The sequence below is a fragment of the Macaca nemestrina genome, chromosome 2 (genome assembly GCF_043159975.1).
Source record: "Macaca nemestrina isolate mMacNem1 chromosome 2, mMacNem.hap1, whole genome shotgun sequence".
Taxonomy (NCBI): domain Eukaryota; kingdom Metazoa; phylum Chordata; class Mammalia; order Primates; family Cercopithecidae; genus Macaca; species Macaca nemestrina.
In genome coordinates this window covers 167,942,518-167,967,496 of record NC_092126.1, presented here as the reverse complement: position 1 = coordinate 167,967,496, position 24,979 = coordinate 167,942,518, and the positions used below count along the sequence as shown (strand labels likewise).

Here is a 24,979-nt window from a genome sequence, read left to right as displayed (position 1 = left end):
GATATACTGGGTAATTGTCCTATAAAGTAAGTATAGGTATATGATTTGACTTTAACCATTATGGGCTTTGCTCAGTGGTAATACGGATTGTTACAGAAAGAGCAGTCTCACTAACACTCTCAACATAAAGAAAATACTTTCTTAAGTCTCTTGCACTAAGTCAGCTTTCTTACATTTTGAAAGTTTCTTATTTAGCCTGAGAGGTTTAGTGTTTAATAATCAATGAATTAAATGTTCCAGAATGCCAAAGAGGCTAAGTTTAATAAAGGGGTTTCTCTGGGCTATGCCACCTGAAAATATGTATAAGATTAGAAATCCCAGAAGTAAATTTATTTGGATCAGCTGTCAGTAAGGTACTCAGGACTACACATGCAGCTTCTGTCATAAAGAAGAAACAGGTTTCTCTGCTCTTGTGCCTAAAACGCACCTTGGCACTTGTCTATGGGTGCAACCTGGCCCTTTGACCTTTGTAATTAAGAGAGCAGCCAACTCATTTAATAAAGAACTATATTCCAGGCCAGTTGCTGCAGCTCACACCTGTAATCCCAGCACTTTGGGAGGCCAAGGCGTGCGGATCACGAGGTCAGGAGTTCGAGACCAGCCTGGCCAATATGGTGAAAACCCGTCTGTACTAAAGATACAAAAAATTAGCTGGGCGTGGTGGCGGGCGCCTGTAATCCCAGCTACTCGGGAGGCTGAGGCAGGAGAATCGCTTGAACCCAGGAGGCAGAGGTTGCAGTGAGCAGAGATTGCACCATTGAGTCATTGCACTCCAGTCTGGGTGACAGGGCGAGACACTGTCTCAAAAAAAAAAAAAAAAAAAAAAAGAACTAGCTTCCGGACCTAAATCTACTCAGTTGTTTATTCTACTTAGTTGTTGAAACATAAAATAGATTATATATGTCTTATTTGTGTTTAAAAACATAAACTTTATGTATACTCTAAAGCCTTTTGTACTTTCATGTATCTGATTTGGTAAGAAAGAGTAAAACTACAGGTTTGGATAGGTCTCCAGAGATTTACACTCTTTCTGGTCTTACTCCTCACTTTCTATTTTCCAGCCCCAAATTGTGAATTTCTGATTTATTTTAGAATGCATTTTACATTCAAAATCCTAAGGCATGCAAGACCATCTTTAATCAATGTAATATGCATTTTGATTTTGTATGTGTTAAAATCAAAACCATTCAAATACCATGAAACGAGGTAACTGGCCTGCAGAATTTGAATGCAAAGATAACAAGTGAGTTTGTGAGATTTCCCAGGGTTTTTAAAGCTCCTGGAAATAAGGAGATAAGGGATTAAAAAATGTTGGTATGCTCTGAGTCACCCTTGGACCTACCTCTATTGCACTAACCACCGCAGTGCAGAACTTGGTAAATGTAGTTCTGCTTTGGACTACTTCCAGCAACATTATTCCTTGCAGTTCCAGAATGCTTCAATAACAAGTTTGGTTATCTGTAACTCCTGCTATGTCAGTGACTCCAAATATAACATTATAACCAGGTTCTTGTGCAACTCTCTGAAAATACTGATGACTCCTTACAACCTATTTCTACAACTAAAAATAAAAACCTACCATCAAACCTCCTTACTGAAAGGCTGCAAGTTTTCTCTAGACATTCTGCTAGATAACAGGCTGTCAGTATCCTCCAGAAAGCTTAACCTAAATACTGCTACCTGCCACACAGTACATAATATCAATGTGTGTCTATACAATTAAGCCCACAAGTGCTCTTCCTGGTCCTGAGTGCAATACAGGTGAAAATGCCCAATCTCTAATCTTTATTTGTATTTTTCTAGAAATTATCTTTTTTTTTAAAAACTTGATATATTCATATAAGGTATAAAGATCAAATCAGGGTAATTGGGATATCCATCACCTTAAATATTTACATTTTCTTTTTTCTAGAAATATTTGAAGTATTCTAGCTATTCTGAAATGTACATACATTGTTGTTTATTATAGAAATTCCTCACCTTTAACTCCACTAGGTTTATCATGTTTATTTCTTTTTGTAAACAGGCCAGACACAAGAGAGAATAAACTATTAGGTAAAAACTATTATTTTTCTAGATTTAAAAAATGTATTAGGCTTTATAGTGGATCCCTGTGAGTTACGTTCTTTCTGGATTCTGGACCTTTGCAGGTACTGGGTTGTCCTTCTCTTCCCCCGCTTCTCCTCTTTCTGTCTTTTAAACTTCACTTTGACCCGGAAGTCTTCCCTGACCAGCCCAGATTAGCTAATGTGCCTTGGTTTGTTCTCCCCAAACACCTCATAGTTATCTTTACATCGGCTTAAAGTTTACTGTGGTTGCTTAATTCATTAAGTGCTTCTTCTCCATTTGATCTGTAAATCCTCTTAGTGCAGAAGCTGTACCTGCTTCATTCTCCTTTGTCATCCCCAAAACCCAGCTCAGAGCAAATACTAAGATATTTCTTTGAGTAAATGAATGGTGTCATCAAGATATTAAGCATGTTATGTTAACTTGATCTGTGCCAAAAAATGAGTTTTAACTGCCTATCAAGAATGAAACCTCTTTCTTGTGCTCCTAATGATTAGAAATCATCATGAAAAGAAAACGTGACCTCTAAAAGAAATTCTACAAAGCAAAGGCAAGAGCAAGTGGAGAGTACCTCTAAATACAGAACAAAAAATCCTACTATTTATGAGTTAGAATGGGAAGATTGATCCCCCAACGGAAGACCGGTGTCTCCAATGAATGGGATAATTCCGTCTTTTTGTTGTTGTTTTCTTTTAGCACTGCTGCACTTAACAGCTGTCAGCGATCAACTTACCTGTGTTCTGGAACTCAAGGGAGAAAAAGAAAACACATTTCCCAAGTTACTCTAGCTTGCAATTCAACGGAGAAGTGCAAGTTACTGCTTGGTTTCATTTTGTTTGGTTTGTTTTGTTTCTAGCTATTTCTGCTCTCCAAACATCCCCAGCTTCCAACTCATACAAAACCCACACGTATAGTCGAAAAACCATTGTAGAATGGCCAAGGAAGTTTCCAACATAAAACATGGCTGGGAATGCTTGCTGCTGTGTGAGCTACAGAGCATGGGATGGTAAACAGAATGGACACTCAGCCAAGGTATGGCTACCTTCTACTGCTTTTTTTTTTTCCTACAGGATGCTACTATTGCCCCCAAATGTCTTTTTAGGCTTTTTAGGCAGTTAAAAAAAGTCATGCTGAGATTCCGAGGTTTAGAAGGTGGGTGCTTAAGTCAGAATCTTCATTGCGAGTATGGGGCAGATAAAAAGTAGAATGAACTATTAGCTGCCATTGACAGTAAAGATACTATGTTAGTGGTAATGTCTGGGTGCTAATCATACATATGTGTTACAGACATGTGGGAAGCATTTTCTTTTACAATCAGCTCAGTGATAAGCGAAACTGTAGAGTAAACTATGGCAGTGCTTGGCTCCCCAGGGTCCAATTAGGAAGCATGATAAATGACTTGTAAGGTCTCTCCCCCACTGATCTGTGGTGGATATAAGCTGACATTCTCTGTGGAGTCCTAGTGAGTAGTCTGCCTACTCCCACCATACATCTCAGTACGTAGGAAAACCTTAAATTGGAATTCCAAACTCATTATGCCATGCTGTGTTCTTACTTGGCAGGTGTGTTTCTTCACAGCAGTATACAAGGGGAGGTGTAAGGTGGGATGTCTTACACTGATTTTTTCTTCCCCATAAAGGTGCTTGTTTAGTTTAATAGCCACAAATAACTTGTGATGATGAAAGAATATCATGAGGCTGGAATGACTGTATAAGGGAAATTGTTACTAAGCTTAATTTGTATCTTGCCTCTTCAGAAGTTGATGCTTTCTCCAGATAGATGGGATAATGGCTTAGTGGTGCTTGCATGGCTAGTAATCAGTGTTTAGAAGTGAATGTCAATACTATCAAAACATTTTCTTTGGTTTTGTTTGAAAGACGTCAAAGAGAACATGCATAGGTAATGCCTGGTAAATACGGTGGAAAATGTAGAGAAAGGAGCCAAGGAACAGATTAAAATTAAGGTTTATACTTTTTGGGTTATGATAAGACATTTTTCAGGGGCTGGGACTATCTTGATGATTTAATTCTTTTTTTTTTTTTTTTTTTTTTTTTTTTTGAGACAGAGTCTCGCTCTGTCGCCCGGGCTGGAGTGCAGTGGCCGGATTTCAGCTCACTGCAAGCTCCGCCTCCTAGGTTTATGCCATTCTCCTGCCTCAGCCTCCCGAGTAGCTGGGACTACAGGCGCACGCCACCTCGCCCGGCTAGTTTTTTGTATTTTTTAGTAGAGACGGGGTTTCACCGTGTTTGCCAGGATGGTCTCGATCTCCTGACCTCGTGATCCGCCCGTCTCGGCCTCCCAAAGTGCTGGGATTACAGGCTTGAGCCACCGCGCCCGGCCGATGATTTAATTCTTAGAGGAGTTTTTTTGCTGTTTTTTTTTTGTTTGTTTCCTCTATGTACTATCACTTTTTAAAAAAGACTCTCGCTCCATAGAGTCTCTGTACCCAGAACTTAGTTCCCAAAGGAAGGACTTCCTTCCTGTCTACACACAGCAATGTTTCTCACAGTTGACTGCTATGCTCATGTTAACTGGCACGTGAGGCAGACTCAAGAGCAAGCAGTGCCGCCATGCACTCTGAAGACCAGAGGAGCCTATGTCAGTTTTCTGTCCATCAAGATCCTGGTCTTCTCACCCTTTGGGGCAGCATGCCAACTTTTTCTGCTGCAAATCTCATTGAGCTCCTCTTAGGCAGCTTTATTCCTTTTAATTAAAAAGACAAGACTGCCAATTACTTAAACCTAATCCCCAAATGTAACTGTTACTTTGAAATATTTTTTTTCTATAAAGCTCATAGAAGAGCAATATTTCTGTCAAATTAAAATTTAGTGGAAGCTTGGATTTTTTTTTTTTTTTAATACTCATTTTCAAATCCCTGCTGGCTCTAGACATCTAAATAGCACAGCAAGGCATTAAGGACAGGGAGATCACCAGGAAAGGCTGACTGGTACAGGCAGATCCAGAGTCGAAAAGCAGGAAAAGGTATTAGGAAGGAGTTCTAGGACTAAACATTCTCCTATCTTTAAATTGACTCTGTAGGATTTTTAGTCATTTAGCTTGAAGCTAAATGTAAATTTTGAGAGAAATAACACTTCCAAGCTCTTGTTGAACATTTAAATAATGGTGTGAATAAATTTTGGATTTATTCTTCATAGAAACTTTTAGCAGGGGAGAGAACAACAGTTTAGGAAACAGAGTAGAAGGAAGAGTAAAGAGGTGGGGGAGATAAGACATAGAAATGGGGAGTAGGCCGGGCGCGGTGGCTCAAGCCTGTAATCCCAGCACTTTGGGAGGCCGAGACGGGCGGATCACGAGGTCAGGAGATCGAGACCATCCTGGCTAACACGGTGAAACCCCGTCTCTACTAAAAAATACAAAAAACTAGCCGGCCAAGGTGGCGGGCGCCTGTAGTCCCAGCTACTCGAGAGGCTGAGGCAGAAATGGCGTAAACCCGGGAGGCGGAGCTTGCAGTGAGCTGAGATCTGGCCACTGCACTCCAGCTTGGGCGACAGAGCGAGACTCCATCTCAAAAAATAAAAAAAAAAAATAAAAAAAAAAATAAAAAAAAAAAGAAATGGGGAGTAAACCTCACCTATTACACGGTGTCAAAATCATTGGATTGATGAGTGAACTATTGATTCCACATGAAATATTGGTACAATTATCCCACTTGAGTCTCTAACCACTAAAGCAAATCAGAAGGAAATCAGACTATTGTTCCCATAAAGGAGCCAGGGAATGAGGTATGAAGGTCAACTCAATAATTTTCATGTGTATTAATCAGAGCCAATCATTTTGTTGTAAATTGGTGCTGACATGGCTGCCTAAATTCTATTTGTAGAAACAAAATCCTTGTTTCTGCCAGCCAGTGGGAAGGAGAGAAGTATCTAAAAAGGGAAATCCTTCCTAGGGCATACTTTATACCCTTGACCAGCAAAAACGGCAGGTCCTTTAGGCTGATGGTTTGGCAGTCATGTGGTAATATGTATAAAGGGCATCCACTGTGCCGGGCGCGGTGGCTCAAGCCTGTAATCCCAGCACTTTGGGAGGCCGAGACAGGCGGATCACGAGGTCAGGAAATCGAGACCATCCTGGCTAACACGGTGAAACCCCGTCTCTACTAAAAAATACAAAAAACTAGCCGGGCGAGGTGGCGTGCGCCTGTAGTCCCAGCTAATCGGGAGGCTGAGGCGGGAGAATGGCGTGAACCCGGGAGGCGGAGCTTGCAGTGAGCTGAGATCCGGCCACTGCACTCCAGCCTGGGCGACAGAGAGAGACTCCGTCTCAAAAAAAAAAAAAAAAAAAAAAAAAAAAAAAAAGGCATCCACTGAAAGTGTGTGCAATTTTGCAGCTCTTCTTAAATGTAATATGATATTGGTAAGAAAACAGTGAAAAATATTTTTTATTTGGCCTTAGGATGCTTCTACATTAAAACTTTAGCAGTGTGGGGATTTCAGAAATCCTTAGAATCCATAACACATCAAAACATAATAAGAGCACATTGAACTTATATCTAGCTTATGTCCATGCAATATGATATGACTATACCTGCCAATATCAGTGCTTTTAAAAATTATAAGAGACATGTGTATCCGAATATGATTATTTTAAATTCAATATGCCTTCTTTCTAGGAACTTGAAGCTCTCTTTTGTATATTATTTAAAATACCACTTTGAGCTTGTAGGCATGAAAAGTATAATTTCTTTCCCATTTCACAGTTGGAAACACTGAATTACAGGAACAATGCTAGTAATTATCCATGATTAATAGAGGTGTATATGTAAATCAACCTGAATAAGTGTGTGAAATTAGATGTGCCGATGCCAGATAGCTCTGTTCATGTTTTTAAAAGATGAATGCTTTCATATAAATCTGTGTAAGTTGGGCATAAGTGTGTGCTCACTGTGCTAAGCATATTTGAAAATAGATTTTGTAAAACTGTGTAGACAAAGTAACTGAGTGTTATAAGCATTGTAATACATAAAACAAATTACATGAACATTTAAAATTCATTGGAAAGATGCATATCTAATGAACATGAATGTATACATAAGGGTGATTATTAATATACTATAGATTTGTTTATGTGCCTGGGTGCAATAAGGGGTAGGTTGAAATTTAGGTGTCCTTTGATCATTAAAAAGTGTAGGAGAAAGTTGCACGTCTCTTTCTCAGGGTTTTGGGAGTTAATATAGGCAAAAGCCCTTAAAACTCTAATGGTACATTAGAAGGCCATTATGTATGTTAACTATTGTTATTATTATTATTACCATTATTAAACAAAGAAAAATACTGTTGTATTAAGGAGCTGAAAAGAAGCTTTTTCTTTTTAATATTAAGGATGGTATTCTACAGAAAATAAATGAAACTGGAAATTATTCAGTGATCTTCACAGCATGGGATATGTTCAAAATTTTTCTCCCATTTTACCTTTCATCATTTTGGAATTTGATTTCAAGAACCTATTACTGGGAATGCCAGGTGAGGGCGGGTGTACCCACTCCTCTGACTGTAGCTAGGATATAGCTGTTCTGATGCCAGGCCTGCCTGTAGGAACATCAGTCTCCCTTAGGGAGAAGACATGCCAGGCCAACTTCAGATTTCTACAAGCCTCGCTTGTTTGTGATTTGGATTTTAATTTCTTTCGAAACTTTAATTTTTGGAGGGGGGGTTTGTTTTGTTTTCTGAAAAAGCTTTGGACAGCTGTATTAATCATGCAAACCCAGCCATGTGCAATGCATTTTATCAATGGAAAAACAGGGATGGAATGGCAAGCAGCTGTGAACAAACCCGGTGCCATGCCTGAACCTGGAAGATAATCTCAACATTTCCCAAGCCCACTTGCCACACGGGGTTAGTGAATGGAAAGGCTGTTCACTTGGGAGAAATAATCAGATGGGAGGCAAACAAGTGAGACACATTCCAGAATTTGTTTTGTTTTGTTTCAAAGTGGCAGTGATCAGAAAGGGATAGGCTGATTGAGTCCAGAGAGCCCCACGCTCAAGGGAATTTTTCGCTTGAGAGTTACATAAACAAAAAGGTTGTTTGCCCTTGTCCTTGCCCCTTGTTTCACTTCTTTTTAATTTTCTGAGGCGGTTTCAACACTTCATTCTGAACCTATGGTCCTCAATGTGAGAGTGTCTCTGGGTGCACTTCCATTATGAAGAAGAGCTAGGCACAAGTAAACTGATGGGGAGAAATGTTATCATTGCTCAGTACCCAGAAACCTCAGGAAACAATGTCAACCTCACAAAGTGAGAAAAGTTCCCCCAGACATTGAGAGCTGACTCTTTCCTCATTTTGCAATTCAGTGGATTTTCTGCAGCAATATAGTCGGAGGTATTTATGCAAATTTATGCAATTCAGGACTCATTTCAGAATAAAGCTAAATTAAAATTAATGGAAGAAAACACCTATCAGAAACAGATCAAGGATAAAACACTATTTTATTTACATGTTTTAAACGAAGGAGCAGGGAAGCAACTGGTTTTATATTTTGTTTTGTTTTTGGCAGATGGGGGAAGGACATTCGGAAATTTCTGATTGGCCACAGCCAATGTAAATTACCCGCTGGTGGAATTCCAGTATTATTATTATCACTGCAGAAAATCAAGCAATATGATGAAGGAAACCCAAGGGAAATGCATTTGATTTATTGAGCCTTGTTTTTGTTTAATCACAGCTTGAAGGGGTTTAGGACTGCATTCCTGCTGCGACTCTGCTGTGCATCCCCAGTCAGCTTGATGAGCCATGTAGAGTGGGGATAGGAGGGAAGATCCTCCAATGAGAGATATTAACAATAAAGCAGCTGAAATGAAACATATATCTTTGTGAGGTTGGAAATTAGGAAAGAAAGTTCTCCTTTTTATAATGGGAAGGCAGAAAAAAATCTTTGTAACTTTTGAAACACCCACTTTCAAAACACCTTAAGGAAATTAATTGTCTTAAAAATTTTAGGCTATTTTACATCAACCAATTTCTAAGAGACAATTGATATTTTAGGAATGAAATTTAAGAGTTCACAAAGATGGTGACAATATATGATATTCAATTAAATGAAGATACCTTGCATTATAGCTATGACCACAGTGAGGCATGCTTCTCATAGATATTTGGGTACTTAATTGGCACCATAAAAAGGCTTAAGCATCCTATTGTTAGTATTTCTTTCAATGGGAAGCTGCATTTCACTTGGGTTAACCTCGATTGGAAAGACGAGAAGAACAGTGATTCAATCCCTAGGAAGTTAAAGTCCTTGTAAAGAACAGAAAACTTAAGAGGGGACTATCTTTGTATAGCAAACTCTCACACCAGCCATCCCAAGTCTTAATGAACAGCTTTTCAATTTCCACTAGCAGAGGACCAAAGTATTAGTATAAGATAAACTATATTCTCTAAAAACTATTGGATCTAAGAAAGCTAACTACAGTCTACCTACAATGTAAAATCAAACTAGGGTCATTCTCCAATCAACAGTTCAGTTTGTGGGAAACATGAAGTTCAACAAAATCCCTCGTGCTCCATCCCTAGTCCAGACTGTTTTTCAGTATCTGACAGCTGCCCTTTGTGAACGGTGTCTGGCTTCACTTTGTTTAAAGTTACATATATCATAATGCGTGATCAGATAAATATTTGAGTTGGTGGCTGCAGAACTGCTCTCACAAAGGATAACTAGAGTCACAGTGATACTATACAAAGCTCATCTCAGATGGGGCATGACTTCTTTGAAAATGCTATCCAATGGTACAAATGCATATGTGTGTGTTTTTCATATCAGGACATTTGCAAGATGGCAACATGATAAAGTGGTGTCAATCTCTGCAGCAACACTAGAACATAAATGTGTTAAAATAATTGTGGCATGTCAGGAATTCAAAATGGGATATTTTCCATTAACAGTAAGTATCATGTCGAGTCTAAAAAACAGGCACATTTTAACAGTCTTATTTTTAGTGGCTGGGATTAGAAACAGATTTCATTGTTTTAGGGAAGTTTTTTTGTTTTTTTTTTTGTTTTTTTTTAATTCAACAGTTCTAAGCTTTCACACTAAAAATAGTTTGTCCTCTTTTAAAAATTTGATAATAACCCTTATTAAGCTGTCTTGTTGATCCTTGAAACCTTGCAATCCTTAGCTCAAAAGTAATTAAAATACATTTGCATATGTGAATGCATATACATGCAAAACATTGCATTATTGACACTGAATATCTACACACAAGTTTGCAAGAATTTATAGTTTGGACAAATGTTAATGAAACATGATTCATCTTCAAACTTATAAAACAGCAGCCTTCTACCTTTAATTCTGAGCACATTGCCTTTATAGTGTGTATGATAATCTTGCTTAATTGGATTTATTTTTTCCACGCTAGGCCCCGCATGGCCTAGTTTCTGTTTTTTCTCAGGTCTTTGAGTGCTATTTGCAAATCACTTTTCTGGAATTTAATTTCAATGGTAGGTTGGTTTCATTTCAGATTTTTTATATTGTTTTAATTTTATTTGCCAATTTCCCTTTAAATAGCCTTAAGCTAGAAAGTTGTGCCTGCACCTTGCATCTAAATATGATGCAGGAGGCAAAATTTAATTTAAGTGCATAGAAAGTTTATGAAAAGGAATTCAGAATGATTATCTTGTTTTTTCATTTGTGTTTTCTAAGACAGGTATATTTAAAAGGACAGGAAAAAACCCATGAATTGGCCATGATTTTAAGAAAAGATAACATCTTTGTTATAATCCGGTTGAGTTGGTTAACCTTTAGCAGCATATACATTAATTTTTATAAGTAATACCAATGACTTCAGATTTGGATTGTATAGACTTTCAACCATGAGGGTGGTTAGTCAGAGAATTGGTATTTTTGTGGCTAGAGAATTTAACTGGCTGTGTCCCAAATAGGTGAGTTCCTGTTTACTTGTAATAAATATTGACTGTAGGAAAAAATTGCTTGCTAAGTTTAGCATTGCCTTCACAGCTACTGACCCGTTTGAAGATGAGTCAGAGTTTGAAGATGAGTCGGGTAATAGTCTTGTTCCATGCCTATTCAACTGGTGTTGGAAGCAACTAATTGGCTTTTCTAAAAAGGTTTAAGGGAAAAAAATGATTTACACTGTATGTGAATTTTATGAATGTGTTTTCCCCCCTTTGTGTGTTTTGCATGTTAAAGACGATGGAGAATGACCCAGGAAGAGAGCTACAGTGATAAAAATCATACTGACCTTGAATGGGGTGGGGGATTGTGGGTAAAACACGTTCTAAAGGGGAAAAAATAGTAATCATCATGGAGATTTTAAATATTATATATATATTTTTTTCTCATGTTTAGTTTTTCAAACAATTATACAACAGACGAATTTCCATGCTTACAGGATCATATCTCTCATAAAACATTTCTCTGTACTTCCTATTAACATTAAACTATCAAAGAAATTTATTAACAAAATTAAAAATGCAGAGCATTTAAAAATTTTAGCTAGTGTAGGAGGACAACATCAGATTGTGGCAACCCTACATACAGAATCCTACTGGAAAAAACCCACCATCAAGATTTTAGATCTTTTAGAGAGTTGAAGTTGAGGGTGGGTTTATAATCGTGATCAAATTCAGGTGATACATCTTGGTCTTGGTTCTCGTCTCTTTAGCTCATGACATGAACGTGTGTCAGCTACAGATTTCTTTCCTCTCTCTAAGCCCTATAGTTCACATCAGTTTTAGCCAAGCATTTGAAGAACTTACTGTGGGCAATGTTAGCTCAACATTTCCCTCAGGTTTTTACTTCCACATTACTGATACCAGTATAGGAGTAATGTCAAGGTAATACATTTCTTAGCATGATATAATTTTATTTTTAGTCTATTCCTTAATTCCCCCTCTTTTTATAATACAATCTTACCTGAAATTTGATCAACCAATCAAATTTGCTTGGTGATACATCCTGTTGAGTATAATAAGAAGTACTTTTCTTTTGAACACTGAGGTCTTAGCTTAAAAGTATCTGATAGTCCCATACATAAGCTACTGACCATAAATAGAATGTACTGACAGAGTTCAGAATTTAGGGTGGCCTTCATTTATCTCATGAAAGACCTAAGCTTAAATCCTTTTCTGAGGCTCTTTCAGAAATATAGAATGGAATATTAGGGATAGGATGTATTGTTTGCTAACTCCAAAATTATGTGATAGTGTAACATAATTATCACACACTTTTCTGTGTTTCTCCTAGCAGCTTGATTAAATAAAGACTAATGGAAAATGAAAATCAACAAAAATCAAAACCACAATGAGAAAAGCATATGTGCATATTCAAATCTGATAGCCTATCATCTTGTGCCATATGCTTAAAAATAGTAGATTTTACCTGGACTTTGGGCACTGGGTACATCTGGACACTGAGAAAACTCAGTCTCCTTGCAGAGTCAGCTTTTCTCTAACTTGGCTGAAGTTGTCACTTAAATATGAAAGTTTCCTAAGTCCACTAAGATGAAGCAGGTCAACAGCAACAACTAACAATTGTATGTTAGTTACACAAGTGTCAAGTAGAAAAATGGTTTAAGCCTCCACTGGTTATTTGGTATTAAGTTTCCAGCTTTGCAAATAAATAGCTAAACTGCTTTTAGCATTTATGTAGCAGTTGGAGACCACTGTCCCATATTATACTCTTTCTACTGAATTTTATTTTTATTATTACTATTATTATTCAGACTGTTTAAATGACTCCATTTAATATTTTCTCATCATGCTGTTCACAGCTGGGTAAATGCACTCTGCCCTTATTTCCACATGACCATTTATATTGCTAAACCATCTCACCCACCCTCCTTTCAGTGCCTTTCAACTGCTTCTCAGCTTATTATCACCGTCTTAGCTCCACCTTGTTATCATCGTCTTAGGCTTATCACGCCCCATTAGTTATTCTCATTCTCTTAATTCCATCCTATTCACGTATCTTTCCTTAGATGCTTCTCTTTCCCAATTTTCATTCTTATTCTTTGCGCATTTTTCTGCTGCTGTTTTATACTTCATGCTAGGGTTTGCAGGATCCTGTAAGAGTGTAATGTGAAGTAAATACCACTTTATAAGGAAAAAGAAATTTTCCAACTTTTGATTTTCAAAACTAAGGGTAGGCAGAACCCTTGGTGCTATGCACTTCTCCTTTGGCTGCTGCTACTTGAGGAGGATAACATGCTTAGCAGCTGATTGGGAGATAGTGGGAATAGAACTATAAGGTTGGCCCTAGTACTATATGATATGGCTCTTAGCAAGGTCTCTTAACTCTGAGCTTTGGTTTCTTACCTGCTAAGTGGGTGGGCGAGGGGAGGAGAAATGTATCCACAGAGAACTCATTTAAGGAGTTTGCATCTAGTGTTTCAAACTACATGTCGGTAAATAGCAGCTCAAGCTGTTTTATTGTGTGGCATCTTAAAGTAGCTGGTTAAAATGCTTTGCCAAATCTTCACTCTGTTAACCAGGTTAGAGTGCAGTGGCCTGATCTTGGCTCACTGCCTTCTGCCTCCCAGGCTCAAGCAATCCCCCCACTTCAGCCTCCTGAGTAGGTGGGACCACGGGTGCACGCCACCATACCTGGATAATTTTTTGTATTTTTGGTAGAGATGGGGTTTTGCCATGTTGCCCAGGCTGGTCTCGAACTCCTGAACTCAAGAAATCCACCCCCCTCAGCCTCAGCTGGGATTACGGGCTCGAGCCACTGTGCTTGGCCTAGGCTTTGCCAAGTCTTGACTGGTATCATCAAATGCTGTATGTTTAAACAGCAAGTCTTTCCGATAACAAAATACTTTTTAAAGAAAACGGGGAGGCCCTCATTATAAAGACACCCTCTAGGGCTGGATTACTCTGGTAGTACTTGAAATGTAGTCAACTACGGCTTTACAACTTAATGATATTTTAAAGTTTAAAAAGAAAATTAAAAACACCTCCTACACATGGATGCAGCAAAGCCCAGTGTAGATTTTTTTTTTTTTTTTTATTCTTTTGTACTCAAAAGCCTCAAAAGACCTTTATAATCCATGCATTTCTCTAAGGCACAAGGTAATCAATCAGTGGGATTGTTCTTTAATGTGTGGGAAAATTCTCCTCCTTATTCTCCTCCTAGACCAAACGCTGACTACTAGGCTGGAATATTCACTGAGAACGTCAACATGCCAAAGAGAAGCCAATCATCGAACTTACCTGGTGGTAGCAGGCTACTGGGGGTTAATGAAAACGGAAGTGGGAGGCAACACAAGCAGTGCCCTTGGGTGGGAAGGGATGGAGCAGTAGAAAGACAGTGGAAAGACCTCGTTGAGTGAAAAAAGGAGAAAAACAAATAGATTCTGCTCACCTCCTAACTTACAAGATATATCTCCTAGTATTTATGCCCACATACACCAATGCAGATAATGTGTTGATTTAGGGCCTGGACTCTCGAAATAGACTACCTGAATTTAAATCTCAAGCTCAGCCTTACTTAGTTGCACTGGTCACTTAACTTTTCTATGTAATGGAGAAACACAAGTACATAGTAGGGTTGTTGTGATGCGTGCCTGTAGTCCTAGCTGCTCAGGAGGCTGAAGTGGGAAGATTGCTTTAGCTCAGGAGTTCTGGGCTGTAGTGTGCTATGCTGATTGGGTGTCTGCACTAAATTTCACAAGGTGGCCTCCCAGAAGTCGGGGACCAACAGGTTGCTTAAGGAGGGTCGAACTGGCCCAAGTCAGAAATGCAGCAGATCAAAACTCCTATGCTCATCAGCAGTGGAATCGTGCCTATGAATAGCCACTGCACTCCAGCCTGGGCAACATAGCAAGACCCGTTTCTGACACAAAAATATAATTTTTAAAAATCAGATCATGCATGTGAAACATTTAGCACAGTGCATACTGCAGAGTACATTGCACTCACTTAATAAGAATTGACAACATTTAAATTATCACCCATCACCCTTTCTTCCTTCATGTCGGTTATTTTAATTCTAACTCAACAAGAGCATGAAACAAGATACACCTATCACCTTTGTGGGTGAATTTTAGTTAGTTATCAGTGTGGAAACACAGTCTGTTGAGTTACTTATGCAGATGATGGAACTTGTCTTGGCATCACTTGAAGTCCAAGTTTTCATCCATGTCATGCATATCCCCCTGTCTGACAAAGACTAGGGAGCCGAATCCTTGTCCATACATTGTGCCATTGGATTAATGTATTCAAAACGTTAGATAAGGTAATGCTTAGCCCAAGGATGAAGAAAAAGATATACAGGGCATTACTTGGTTATACCGACTGAGGTAGTGTGGATCTTTGACAGACACAGTGCTAGAATGTGTGGAGAACTAGATGAATGAGAAAGGAATGCTTCCACCAGCTTGGGGAAAAATTACTATGAATGCAATGTATTCTTACACTCTCATTCCATGACTTTGACCCCTCTGGAGATCAGTATTTGAATAGAGAGTGGGGAAGTATATGTATGCATGTGACCGCAAGTTGACACTGTGTGAAAAGTCAGCTCATCACTGTTGTGGATACGGCTGAAAATGCGCTGACACACCAATGAAGATGAATAATCGCTAACTCTTCAGGGGCTCTGGCTCTGGGTCTCTACCTGCTGCTGCCGCTGGCTGGCAGAGGCTCACCAGCTGCCTGTTATTCTCTGGACTGGCTTGGTCAGCAGAGCACCCCGCTGCCCACACAGTGCTTCCATCAGGGTTGTGGCCACAGACACCTGCCCCCGAGCGTTTCTCCCCTCCTGACTCTGTTCTGTGGAAAATTACCTCTGCTGACACTCGCACAGTGTCTTCCTTTCCCCATTAATCCCATTTATTTGAACGTAAGTAGCAGACAATTGGCCCACACATGTACTGTTATTTTTTTCCCTTCCCTCCCTCCTTCCCTCCCTCCCTCCCTCTCTTCCTTCCTTCCTTCCATCTTTCCTTTCTTTTTTCTCCCTCCCTCTCTTTTTCTTTCTTTTCTTTTAGAACTCTGTGAAATATAAGGTTCTAACTATGCAGGTTGTAACAATGGACCTCCCAAAACTAACTGGTGGTGGGTGGGTGGGTGGAGGGACTGCCAGTCCTGCTACAAAAGAAGGAGAGTTTCTCCCCCAAAATGTTTGTTCTTAGGCCTTGGATCTAAGAAATAGTGCAATAGATTTGACAATATTCTGCCATTCGAATAGTTCCTTTTTACCTCAAAGCCTAATGATCTTTCATATTCTATTTTTCAGTAAGGATTATACCTCCTAACTTTCCCGTAAAAGTGGGACATCCATTCTAAACCAAATGCTGATGCATGTGGTGCCTCTGCATGCTGCCAAAGACACAACTATGGTAGTGCCTATGAGGGACCACCAGGAAGTACTACATCATTAATCACTGCACCACAAAATCCTCAAATGTATAATGGAGGGTGACTTCTACTAAATCATAAAGGGCAGTGTGATAGGATACACTTGTCTGATTATTCCCTGATTTTCAGCTTACAAACAGAAACTCTGTAAGATTTTTGACATTTCTCAATTTTACTGGGTTAAGGGCATTGGTATTGTAGGGCTTGATGTTACCTTTCATGAACTCTAGCAGGATCTCATTGCCTTTGACCTAGTCTATGCTCACTTTCCCTCCTCCCTCAAGTATTCCATCCTTCCAGCCTCTTTCCCTTTCCTCTCTCTCAGGCTATAGGCGATATTTTATTTATTATTTGAAATATATCATTAGCATAGTTCTTAGTCTAGGTTAAATAGAAAGAAAATATACTTTAATGCAAATGTATGATTGCTCGCTTTCTGTAACTCATCCAGTTCTACCTTCTCTTCACTAATCTCTAAACAACCTTCTTTTTAAGTTTTTAAGTGTATGTTGTTCTACCTAGTCAGGTCAACTTAGATTTGGTAAATCTTAAATTCCCAGTTGAGGCTGTTTTCCCCCGACTACCATTTATGGAATCCTTAATGTTAGGAATGAATCAGGTAACTACAGTTCTTAAGAAGTATATTCTCAAATGTCTTAGGGATATTGATGTCTCTAGTTGCGGCAAAGAATACTGATGTTTGCTCTTTGGAGACAAGTAAACATGTTGTGAATTTTAAACTTCGTGTGGAGGCAGCATTTGTATAACTGTATCTCATCAAACTGTCACAGACTGAAGTCAATGAGGGTTATGAATGAGAAACTAAAGGCCAAAGTTAGAGTCATTTGTGGTTGTTGCTTTTATAAATGGAGTTTAATCTTAAACGGTTTTAAAATGGCTTTAACACTACATTTCAAGAGAACTCTCACTTAAGTTGATTTTTTCCTAAAAATATTTTTTTTTCTCGAAGGCTCATCTAAATGGAATATAGCAAGATAAAAAGATTTCTTCTGGTCATAATATTTCCAGTTTTTCCAATAGAATCTGTGCAGAAAAAAAAAAACAACTTAGTGGTTTGTTATTCCAAAATAATAACAGTACTTTTTTTGGACTTTTCCCTTTAGTCCAAATGAACTTTCTGATTCATCATGAGCTAACTTTTTGATTTGTTTTGCTTATTCTGATAAATGTGTCTCTATTCCAAACGTTATCATTTTCTTGAGACTCCATTTAGCCTCCTCCTGTTTCTCAGAGGGTGTCTTCTTCTGTGCTCATAGTCACCTGCCCAGCAAAGCTGGGAGTGGGAGACTTGACTCTAACTTGCTGCTAAAGAGCAGGACTCCAAGGTGGGGTCTCCTATTAACATCAGTGACTTTAGAATGACTGCGCCCTCCTTGGTCTACTTTCAGGATCTTCTCTGGTCTTCAGAAATGTTCCTGTTTCCTACCATTCCATCTCTGTTCCAAAAATATATCAGAAAAGTAATGTCTCTTACTGTCATACAGAAAACTTTCTGCAACGATTTTTCCTCCTTTAGATTTTACGTTTGAATCATTTATTCCACCCTTCCTCTTGTGTTGTTAAAAATGTACTTTCTTTTTCCAGCCTCTCCCTTCTCTCAGCACCTTATCTATTCTCACTGAATATTTCTTCCTCAATCACTCTTATCACTGCCTTCAGAACACACACACACACACACACACACACACACACACACACACACAGTTATCCATTTCCAGGCTTTTACATCACCTCTGCTTCTTAAAGGACCACTGCCAAAGAGACTTGTGTTCTCTGAATATTATTTCAGCTTAACCAGGAAAAAACAAAACAAAACAAAAAAACAAAAACTAAGGAAAACAAACAACAAGGCCGTTATCAGAAGTAAGAAAGACTATAGAGAGAAGTTGCTCCATTTGTAAATCTCTCCTATGCACAGGGACTGAGAACCTTGCATTTTTGTTTCAGTGCATAGATCCGTATTTGTGTTTAAGGGAACCTTTAATAGATAAGGGAATGGTTTTCACGTTTTTCATGTGAAAAGTCAATTTAATTCCACCAAGTTGGGCCCTGCTTTGGCATACTTACTGAAAAGGACTAGGCTGGCATTGGTGACCCCCAGCTTGTTGGCAGCCACGCAGGTGTAGTTGCCATAGTGCTCCTCAGTGACATTGGTCACCGTCAGGGAAGACTGGCCCTCCGTGCTCTTAATCTCAAGACCATTGGCACTATTTATCCTAAGAGTTCAAAAACAGAAGAATAGAAAGGAACACTGGTGAAGGTTTTAGCTTAGGAATTTTTCCCCATCCTGACACTGCAGGAAAAGGAGAGAAAGGAAGTAGCTAGGATTTGTGGTTCCATGCCCAATTCCTATTTTAATTGTGCAATGCCATATTATCAGAATCTATGTCCATCAACAGAGAAAACTAGGGAATGGGTTTGAGTTTCTGTTATAGGCAAGAAAGACATGAAGGTGAAAGCTACCCGTTGAACTGTTTTTATATTTTACCTGACTGCTTTTGGGCTTCAGCTTAAGAGCTACAGGCCCCAAAGAATTTGGTAAGAGATATTAAAAAGGAAGAGTGTGAGAATATAGTTCTACACAATTACAACTGGCTTGGCTTTGGCTTTGTTGTGGGGCTTCCGGTGTCCCCAGGCCCATGCAGTGGAGTCACGGGGGATGGTAGGTTTGGCACATACCTAGTGTCATCCCGGTACCACTCAAAGTCCGGTGCAGGCACTGCCGAGGCCTCACATTTGAGTGAAGCTTGTCGTCCTGTGGTGGCTTCATTGCTCTTGGATTCTGTGATAGTGGGAGGATCTGTAGGAAGGACAGGCACATAAGTTTATATGAGGGTCGGGGTGCTTATAATTTCTATTCAGGAAGGAATGAAGAAGGAAAATCTGATTAGAGAGAGGCAGGAAGGGAGCCATCTTAAAGCTCCATTTGTATGAATTATGTGATCAGCTGAATGGGGTTGATCACCAAAAAACTAAATAAAAATAAGAGATAATTAATGAAAACATAGACTTGGTTTACTTAAATGAGACACTTAGCAGGGTTTTATGGAAATGGAATCTAGAATTTCTTTATCCCTCCTCCAATAGGTCATGGTATACAATTATAGATTATAAATATTTGTATAGCTTCTTTTTATAAATGAAGCAATGATACCAAAGGACTTAGGAATCTCAACATATAGTTTGACCATTTTTTCTTTTTCTTCTTGTCATTATAGTTTAAGATGGCCTTGAGGAGTCTGATGAAAATAATAGCCAGCTAAAGCCTTTCCAACGCAAGTTTGGTCTGATACTGTTGCAGGATTCACAAACAAACAAACAAACAAAACTAATATTAGGTGATTACCTTCTTTTCTTTAATGTGTTCCCTTATCATCACAACCCAGGTAAATTTAGCTTTTATGTGTGGGGGTATGGTTTAAAGCCTATCCTGGTACATAGAAGACTTACTGCTATATCAGCCTTCTATTCTCTCTGGCAGTTGGGCCCTTGATTTTTATGCCCAGGAATGGGCCTACAAAACTATCACAGGCTTTAAATCAGCTGGGAAACACATTTGACACTCTAATTTTCCATGACTCATTCAAACAGTCCTACATGGATGGAAAGAGTGTTTGCATGTCCACTTGACTGTGTTAGGATTGTAGACTCAGCCTCCTGCACCGGATGATGCTGTGTTTGTGCAGGTTATGGACCTTCAAGGAGAGGCCTTTCCTATCCAAAGGTTGTTTGCTAGAAAATGGCAACTTGGCTATGTACACATGGGGAAAACAGACCCAGACACTCTGTTTAGACTCTGTAGAGGAAAAAGCTCATTTAGGAAAATTAGTAAAGTGAACGTTAGTGGGTAAACTCATTTAAACCCTGCCCTTTGGCACCTGGTCTATCTTCCTTATTTCTGATTTTTTTTAATGCTAAAAAACTATTGCCTAAGTTTTCTACCTATAGAAGACTGTAATTCTCTGAGTTTAAAAGAGTGTACGAGAAAGCATCTGATTTGTCTTCAATTTCCTTCTTGATTTTACTTTTCCATAAGCTTAGACATTTTTAAATCACTGTCAGAGTTAGACCTCATTTGAATAAACACTTGTATGTAAACAGGCATGCTAAATGGGGTTTTGTTGTTTTACTGCTGCTGGTATTGTTTTGCTTTAGACTTACTGCCTTATTTCCGTATACGCACTAAATGGGAAGATGCTGTCGTAAAACGAAACCTGGATTGGAAACTAGGAGTCCTGGGATTTAGTTTGAGTTTGGCTGTTTGGACTTCCCATCATACATTTTCTTTCTGGGCCTTGGTTTTATTACCTATAAAATGAGGGGATCCTATTTTAATGATTTATAGCATCTTTTCCAACTGTAAACTATCCCAATTCTAGTTAAAACTGCTCATTCTTTACAAATGGGTGGTTGGCATCATTATGATCCAAGAGTATTTTCAAACCCTTAACTAATTTAACTCTTAAATTGCTAACTTTCCCAATTACTCATTTATCTATTCCATGGTTTAAGAACCAGAATTAGCAGTCGAGAAGAGGAAATCTGAGGTCTGATTTTGACTCTACTCTTAAACAGATCTGTGGTCTGGGAAAACATCTGTACCAGTTTGAGCCTTTTTCTTTTTTATCTTTTTAAAAAAGAAACTAGCTTCTAAAATTGGTTATATAGATCATTAGAGCACATCAGTTCAAAGGATAATGCAATAGTAGTAGTGGTGCTGTGGGGAGATATTAATAAAGGACACAGAATAGAGGTTCTGGGCTTGGATTTAAAGTCTGGTAGACATGAGCTCAAATCCAGGCTCTGTTCCTCCTTGTCCTTCCTCATTTGAGAGTTTAATACTTTGCCCATAGTCATATTGCTTCCGTTTCCTCACTTATAAAATGTTAGGGCTGGGCATGATGGCTTATGCCTATAATCCTAGCACTCTGGGAGTCCCAACCAGGTGGATCACTTGAGGTCAGGAGTTTGAGACCAGCCTGGCCAACATAGCAAAACCCCATCTCTACCAAAATACAAACAACTAGCTGGGTATGGTGGTGTGTACCTGTAGTCCTAGCTACTCGGGAACCTACAGCACAAGAATTGCCTGAGCCCGGGAGATGGAGGTTGCAGTGAGCAGAGATTGAGCCACTGCACTCCAGCCTGGGCAACACAGCAAGACTCTGTCTCAAAAACTAAAAAAAATGTGGAACCCAAGGCAGGGAAGTACATTTGAAGGCTGAGAGATAGTAGGCCTCAGAACTGATGAGACTAGAAATGGATTTCATAAGGGTGAGGAAAAGAAGCAGTGTTGAAAAGGCAACACTGTGATTTCTGGCTTGGGCATCTGGGTAACGCCATCCACTGAGATAAGATTCATAAGTAAAGAAATAGACGACCAGCAGTAGAATACTCAATATACATTACTTTCCAGTCCTCATTTCTTTTCACTGTATTGTGTCCTTAAGCTGCCAATGACTCCATCATCTGTAGCACAGTGGCCCATTGACATTGACTAAAGATAATTTTGCTTATGAATTTTGTTTGTTCAATTTCCCAATTTGTAAGATAAAATTTAACCACTGTTTGTGAGTTTCTGGAGCCACATGGTTATAACTGCAAACTGGTGACTATTTACCCTTCATCCCCTACCACTTCAGGACCCAGGGGAAATAAATGATTTTTCTGATTGAAAAATTTAGGAAGAAGAAACTGGGCCTGTTTGACTCATCTATTTCCTTTCTTCCTTTTGGGACCAAGCTTCTGGCTGGTAGCAGAGGTTCTCCTCTGTTTCTCTATGACAGAAGTCTTACTTGGGCTCTCTCCTTTCTGCTTTCATGTGGGCAGGCCCATCCCATCCCAGGGCTGCCATGATTAGGGAGGTAAGTCGACCACACTAACCTATTATCTCTAGCCACCTTGATCTCTAAAAATGGGAACATTTAGGTCTCCTGACCACTCTTTTCCTTACTTGTCAATTTGTTTGGAATCTGAATTACTAAGCAGTAAGCTATTTATTAGCCCTTCAGAGACCCCAGCATGGGGAAGCTGGCAGTCAACTAGGATTGAGCACTTACAAGTGCATTAATCTAGTCAGTTACAAAGGCCAGCTACTTGCTTCTCTCTTTGAAAACTTGGGAATTTTCTTGTATCAGGGTAAATATATGAATACTGATAAATATACAAAGAGCTCATTGTTTCTAATATTTTTCAAATGACACCATGGTGCAAGTTTATTTTTTCATGGCTTATTGAAATGAACATTTCAAAATTCATTTGTAATGAATTCTGAATAGGTGAGGCTAAGAAAGACTATTACAAATCATACTGCAGCATGCCTTGTGTAGTTAAAATAATAGATGTCCTTATTCAAAATATGGTTATAATAAAAATGTGGCTTCATAAAAATGCTGCACAGAGAGGTCCATTGTTATTCTTTATATGACTTTGGAATAGCTTACAATTGTCAAAGGACTCTTCCAGTTTACATTAATTCAAAATTCCATGTTCTGAAAATATTAATAGGGCCTTTCTTCTTCTGACATCACCAATAACAAGACTCTTTCAATCAGAATGAATAGGGAAACAAAACAGAGGACTAGGAAATAAAATATCATTCATTTAATCTTACTAATATTGGGAATATTCATATAAAAGAATATTCTGAATAGAAAATTTAATGTATAGTCATTTACTGCATGTCAGCACTCTACTAGGTTTTAGATATCCTCTTTATCCAAACAATTAGCCCTAGGAGGTAAATATGATTAACCCCATTTTATGAAAGAGAAGACAAGCTTACAGAGGGTTATTAAGTTGTCCAAATTCACATGGTCAGTATTTGATGGACCATGGATTTAACCCCAGGTCTGTCATGCTCTGAAACTCATGTTCTGAACCTCTCTGCTCTGGTACATCTATTTGAATGAATTCTTTTGAAGAACAATGAATTTCTAACAGGAAAAAAATACCATCTGGGGAGGGAGCAGGCCGGTAGATGGAAAGATAAATGCTGCATATTTCTATTATTTATAGGGTACCAACAATGGCACAACATGCGGTGACACAGTGGATATAAACCTGTATTAGGAGTCAGGAAATGCAGATGCAATCTCTGCTAGTGCCACTTAGGTTGTTACCATGGGACACAATGCTCCCTTGCAGCCCCTCACCTAGGAATACAGACAATGATGCCTGTCTGTCTATCTCACGGGTTTGATGTAAATATCAGATGAAGTCATTAATATGAGAGCACTTTAAACACCTAGTGATTACATGTATTATTTTATAGTATTATTCACTTGGTATCATGGATAAAGAAAGAACTTTGGAGTTAGACCTGGGTTTGAGTTCCAAGTCCACCACTCACAAAAGCTGTTTGATTTTGTGTCAGAGCATGCTTACGCTCACTGAGCTTTGTTTTCGTCCTCTCTACATGGGGATGATATAGATCATCTCCCATGGGTAGTGTGCAGCGGTGTAAAAAGCAACAGAGGGAGAGGGTGTAGGCAATAAAAAACACATTATCTGAGAGAATTTAGAAATGATAATAAGACTGATTTAGAGTTGCTTTTTTTTTTTTAAGTCACCATGTGCCAGTAATATTAAACAATGACAGTGATAAAGTAAATACTTCTCACTGGGGCAGACCAGGCCCAATACACCCTCCCATTTGGTTGGTGATATGGTTTGGCTGTGTTCCTATCCAAAATCTCATCTCAAATTGTAATTCCCCATAATCCCCATGTGTCAAGGAAAAGACCAGATGGAGGTAATTGAATCGAGAGGGCAGTTCCCCCATGCTGTTCTCATGATAGTGAATGAGTTCTCATGAGATCTGATGGTTTTATAAAGGTTTGGTGGTTTCTCCTGCACTCATTCCCTTTCCTGCCGCCTTGTGAAGAATGTGCCTTGTTTCCCCTTTGTTTTCTACCATGATTGTAAGTTTCCTGAGGCTTCCTCAGCCATGTGGAACTGTGAGTCAATTAAACCTCTTTCCTTTCTAAATTACCCAGTCTCGGGCAGTTCTTTATAGCAGTGTGAGAATGGATTAATATAGTTGGCCACTGTTGGTGTGATGATTACAGTGAATTGATATGAAATCTCTAGGAGAGTCTGGGTACTCTGAAGGTACTTAGAATATTATGGTTCCTGTCCATATTGCAAAATTATAATGAAACATTGTAGTACTCTGGGTTGTCACTGAATATTTCCTCTGAAGACCTCATAATCGATTCATAAGTATTAGGATATGTCTTTACCATTACCTACCCAAAGGCAAGAATAAACTAAAGATGAGCATGGAGACTGAATTGGTGTAACTATGAAAAGCTAGAGAAGCTGGCCAGTCTGGTTCCATGTTAAACAGTTACTTTTCTGGCCAAGGCAGGCAGATCTCTTAAAATCAAGAGTTTGAGATCAGCCTGGTCAACACGGTGAATCCCCATCTCTACTAAAAATACAAAAATTAGTCAGGTGTGGTGGCACGTGCCTGTAATCCCAGCTACTTGGGAGGCTGAGGCACAATAATTGCTTGAACCCGGGAGGCAGAGGTTGCACTTAGCTGAGATTGGGCC

At 39.0% G+C, this 24,979-nt stretch overlaps 1 protein-coding gene across 2 annotated transcripts in view; it reads right to left on the bottom strand.

Moving 5' to 3' along the window:
- The window catches only part of LSAM (limbic system associated membrane protein), a 656,583-nt gene that overhangs the window by 16,039 nt on the left and 615,565 nt on the right, over window positions 1-24,979 (bottom strand). The window contains exons 5-7 of one of the 2 annotated variants that reach the window (XM_011722233.2): window positions 19,101-19,221; window positions 18,489-18,637; window positions 11,285-11,320 (exon numbers count right to left, since the gene is read on the bottom strand). In XM_011722233.2, coding sequence (XP_011720535.1) covers window positions 11,285-11,320; window positions 18,489-18,637; window positions 19,101-19,221 — 306 coding nt within the window. The remainder of the gene's footprint in view (window positions 1-11,284; window positions 11,321-18,488; window positions 18,638-19,100; window positions 19,222-24,979) is intronic. The other variant, XM_011722234.2, reaches the window with a different exon arrangement.